Source organism: Durotheca rogersii (assembly GCF_024521655.1).
Source record: "Durotheca rogersii strain YMJ 92031201 chromosome Unknown GGS23scaffold_40, whole genome shotgun sequence".
Classification (NCBI taxonomy): Eukaryota; Fungi; Ascomycota; class Sordariomycetes; order Xylariales; family Xylariaceae; genus Durotheca; species Durotheca rogersii.
Genome location: NW_026251271.1, coordinates 260,401 through 264,365, shown reverse-complemented (window position 1 = coordinate 264,365; position 3,965 = coordinate 260,401). Strand labels below are relative to the sequence as shown.

Sequence of the window (3,965 nt, the reverse complement as noted above, 5' to 3'; positions counted from 1 at the left end):
CCCCGATAAGGAAAATATACTACTATTACAAAGTCTTATTAGCCTCGAAATCTAGGATTTAAATAATACGATCCTAAATATTAAGAGTCTCGATTATTATAGTAATACGGTAGAACTAAGCTACGTAGCCTTTTAGATATATATTTATATAGGTTTCGTACTTATCTTTTTATCGATTAAACTTAGACCTATAGATATTAGGATCTATAGCTCTTTATTCGTTTCTTATTATGCCTTTATTCGCTATTTCCATTTATTTCTATTAGTTTTTCCTTTTCCTAACTACCGTTTTTAGTTAACCGATTAGCTAATTATAGTTATTTATAGTTATAATTTAATTCGATCGGCACTAAGCTATAATAATACTCCTAAGACCCGTCGGAAGGTCCTCCCGGCGCTAGGTAAGCGCTTCGTACGTATAGCTAATATACGGTAAGCGAAAAGGTCGTTAAAAGGCAGGATCGTATATAAGGACGAGGCAAGCGACGAGGAGGTACCTAACGAGTAAGAAACGGCGTAGGAAACGGCTAAAAACGAAGGATCGTAAGCGGAGGACTATATTAAGGTAGTAACGCCGTAATCGGAAGGTTTTAATTAGTTTTAATAGTCTAAATAGCTTTAATTATTTACGTAATAATAGTAACAGTAAGGGTTTTTTAGGTAGTCCGCGAAGGGATAGTCCGTAGAAGGGGATTAAGCTTACATACCAAAGTCTATTTTATATTAAACGGTTTTTTCAGCGTAATTACGGTAATACGTATTTAAAAATTATGCAAGTTTATTTATATTAGGTTATAAAAAGCGGGTCTTATTAAGCCAGACTTAGGTTTAGGCTTAGGCTAAAAGCGGCGTAACTTAGGTTAGATTCCCATTCCGATTCTGGATAGTAAAACCGATCTTAGAGGTTCCCCCACCGGTGGGTTTGACCTCCGGGTCTTCACCATTTATCGATAAGCATTATCTTATCGATAAACACTCGTCTCCCCCCGACAGACCGACGGGCTGGTAAACGCCTATGGTTAAACTGGGGTAGCTCGTAAGCTGGTAACGTACCATGTAGCATGGCGAGTAATTGATCTGGCCTAGTAACCTAACCTCCTGGCGCTGGCCCCGTGGTATCGTATCGCTGGGTTTCTGTCGAGAACAACCGCCAGCAGCAATAACGACATCGGCAGCACCAACTCATTAAGCAACCAACAACGCGAGCGTTGACCTAATCCGAAGCATGTCAACATCACACGCGACCCTCAGCGCGGCGTCTGACGACCGCAAGGCGCGGCTCGCCAAGCTTAAGACCCTGAAGCGGAAACAACCTGCGGACGAGCTCGCGACCCCGGAACTGGAACGCGAACGAGCAGCGGCATCGACAACGCCACAACCGCCCCAGCCGGCCTCTGCTGCTGAAGATGGGCCCGATGTCTCACGGCTGCACCTGTCGGGCAGGAACTATGACGCGGCGACGCGGGGGCCGAAACTAGGGTTTGAGGCGCCACCGACCGCGGGTATGGAGGGGCCCACTCTGGAGGAGCATGCGGCTGCGGTGGAGGCAGAGGTACGACGACTCGCGGCTAACGACGCGGTCGACGACCGCGGTATCGACCTGTTCAAGCTGCAGCCGCGTCGCCCCAACTGGGACCTCCGCCGTGACCTCGACGCGAAGCTCGCCGTGCTCAACGTCCGCACCGACAACGCCATTGCAAGGCTCGTCCGCGAGCGAATCGGCGGTACCCAGGCCGCCGCCGAGCAGCAACAACGGCAGAACGCCGGGAGGGGAAACGAAGCGGCGCCTAAGGGGCCGACCAGCCGCGGTGGCGACGAAGAGGCGGAGGAGGTTACAGGTATAGATGGGGTCGCATTAGTTGAGGGGTTACGGGTTCGAGAGAGGGAGGACCAGAGAGCATGGGCCGAAGATGAGGATTCTACCATATAGAACAAGTTGGGGAGGAGAGCTTCCTAGGGTTCTGCGATGGATTTAATGCTTGCATGTTACGGCGTTCAGTCACAGATTTTAGTGGTGAAGGTGAATAGCATAGCACTCACTGGAGGTGACGCTGCTAAAACTATGGTTAAGGTTCATGATGATACCCATTCTCTTTCTCTCGGCTTCTCATCCCTTTTTTATCGCTTTCCTTTTCCCCAACGGCCCATCTTCAACGACTCATATTCATTGCCTGCGTGAGAGCCAACCTCCGTGAGAAGGGACTCAGGCTGCGCTCAGCCTGCTCTCTCCGCGACGGCGCCTCATCCCGTCCACGACCACCGCGAGCGTGCGCCGGATCTCGACCCAGCCAAGTGCCGGCGTACCGCGCTGGGCTTCTACCGCGCCGCCTGGGTCGATCTGATGACCTCGAGCGGTAGCGCTGCCCATCACGCGGTGGCGGCGGCGGCGACCGGCTGGGGCTTGAAGAGTATCTCCTCCGGCGACTGTAGGGGGGGGACCGCTGGTTCGGAGCCTCGTTCTTTGAGTCGTAATGGCTGTGGACGGGACTGGCGTGCCTAGCTGGTGGCTTCGACCTTCGTTGCGATCGTTCGAGAGGGGTATGGGCCCTAGCCTGCCTCCGGGGACTTGGTGAGTAGCGTCTCTCGAGATCGCTAGTAGAATCGTATGATTCTCGCCCATGCCGCGAGGCGTGTCTGGCCGGGGACCGATTGACACGGACTTCGGGGCTAATCACGTTAGGGAGTGGTGCCGAAGGTAGTCCGGCCAGGGGCGGTGAAGGCGTCCGTCCAGTGGAGGACGCAGAGTTGTAGGAGGCCGATCTCCTGCGTTTGGCATCACCGCCATCGGAATCCTTTCCTTCTAACTCCCTCTTCCTGGCACGCTCGGCCTCACGCTTGGCGAGTTCCCGGTCTGCCAGACCTTTCCTGCTCGCTGTTAGTAAGGAGAAGCGAGACAACACACTGAGACGGGCGGATTCTACGCACTCCTTTCGTAAGTTGCCAGGCGCCTCGCTCGTCAACTTCGGCGCCAGTTTCGGGTTTAAAAACTGCTGCGTGCGCGACGGTCGGGGGACGTAGGGCCGGTCCTGCGTGGAAGCCTTGCATTCGTACGAGTAATGCCGTGCTGAGGGTATTAGGTATGGGCGACACGTGGATAGGGAGACGGGAACGGCTAGACGTATCTCTTTTTAGGCACTTCTGGCACTGCACGCCAGCAGGTGTTGATATTGGGGGGCCCCGTCGATACATGGCCGCAGAGAAACGCGGGAGCGGGAGGAGAAACAGGTGGGTTATTGAGCAAGTTGACAAACTAGTTGACTATTTACGTCTCGTCGCCCTGTAACGATCGCGGCCGATATGTGTGTGTGTTGAGACAAGAAAAACGAGAACGAAAAGGCGAATAACAAAGACTACGGATTGGACTTATGAAAGCGCATAGTAACGATGGCGGGTAGGACCTACGAACCACTCCGTGCTTCCCTTTGGTCGTAACCAGATTGCAAAGAAATGATAGCTCTAGTTATGCAGTGTATTAATAATTGTCCCTCTGTGAAGGCATCGACTAGCGCTGCGCAGCAGTGTGCACAGGTAATGATACCTTCCTCGTTTTTAAAGCTCGATTTAAGCTCATAATCGATTTTTAAAGCTTTTAAATAGGTTATATTACTGTTTAGAGAATTCTTTAATTATAAGAAACTTTTATAGGTAATGAAAATGGGTTGAAATTAAGATATTTTTAAGATATTTTTTATAAAATTAAATACTATATATATGTTACGATTTCAAGGGTTATTAGCTAGGTAAAAGGATATAAATTAAAGAAATAAAGCTATATGAAGAGGAAAAGAAAGGAAAGTATGCTTTATTAAAGCCGCGCTTCTAGAAGTTAGTTATATAGAGAGAGGACAGTTACGTGCTTTAATATTATATTAATTAAGGGTTTATAATTAAACATAACTTATCATATAAGTTTTTTCTACTAATTAAGATATTTAGATTATTTTAAATTAATAACGCTTTTTTGC

At 49.3% G+C, this 3,965-nt stretch overlaps 2 protein-coding genes across 2 annotated transcripts; one reads left to right on the top strand and one right to left on the bottom strand.

Annotated features, from left to right (window-relative positions):
• The first annotated feature begins 938 nt into the window (after positions 1-938).
• GGS23DRAFT_388516 (cwf18 pre-mRNA splicing factor-domain-containing protein) lies at positions 939-2,067 on the top strand. Its single transcript, XM_051513499.1, has 2 exons — positions 939-1,036; positions 1,087-2,067. The coding sequence occupies exon 2, from the start codon at positions 1,226-1,228 to the stop codon at positions 1,928-1,930; it is 705 nt and encodes a 234-aa protein (XP_051367647.1). The 5' UTR covers positions 939-1,036; positions 1,087-1,225; the 3' UTR covers positions 1,931-2,067.
• Positions 2,041-3,293, bottom strand: GGS23DRAFT_388495 (zinc knuckle-domain-containing protein). The gene is made up of 3 exons (XM_051513498.1): positions 3,123-3,293; positions 2,926-3,061; positions 2,041-2,865 (listed from the first exon to the last, which is right to left on the bottom strand). Exons 1-3 carry the CDS (start codon positions 3,187-3,189, stop codon positions 2,151-2,153), a joined length of 918 nt encoding a protein of 305 aa, XP_051367646.1. The 5' UTR covers positions 3,190-3,293; the 3' UTR covers positions 2,041-2,150.
• Between the last annotated feature and the right edge of the window lie 672 nt (positions 3,294-3,965).

Excerpts from the sequence above, each read along its gene's own strand:
- GGS23DRAFT_388516 (XM_051513499.1), top strand. The coding sequence starts at position 1,226 with ATGTCAACATCACACGCGACCCTCAGCGCGGCGTCTGACGACCGCAAG.
- GGS23DRAFT_388495 (XM_051513498.1), bottom strand. The coding sequence starts at position 3,189 with ATGTATCGACGGGGCCCCCCAATATCAACACCTGCTGGCGTGCAGTGC. Across the intron at positions 3,062-3,122 it reads CCAGAAGTGCCTAAAAAGAG|GGCATTACTCGTACGAATGC; the intron begins ATACGTCTAGCC and ends TACCCTCAGCAC. Across the intron at positions 2,866-2,925 it reads CCTGGCAACTTACGAAAGGA|GAAAGGTCTGGCAGACCGGG; the intron begins GTGCGTAGAATC and ends AACAGCGAGCAG.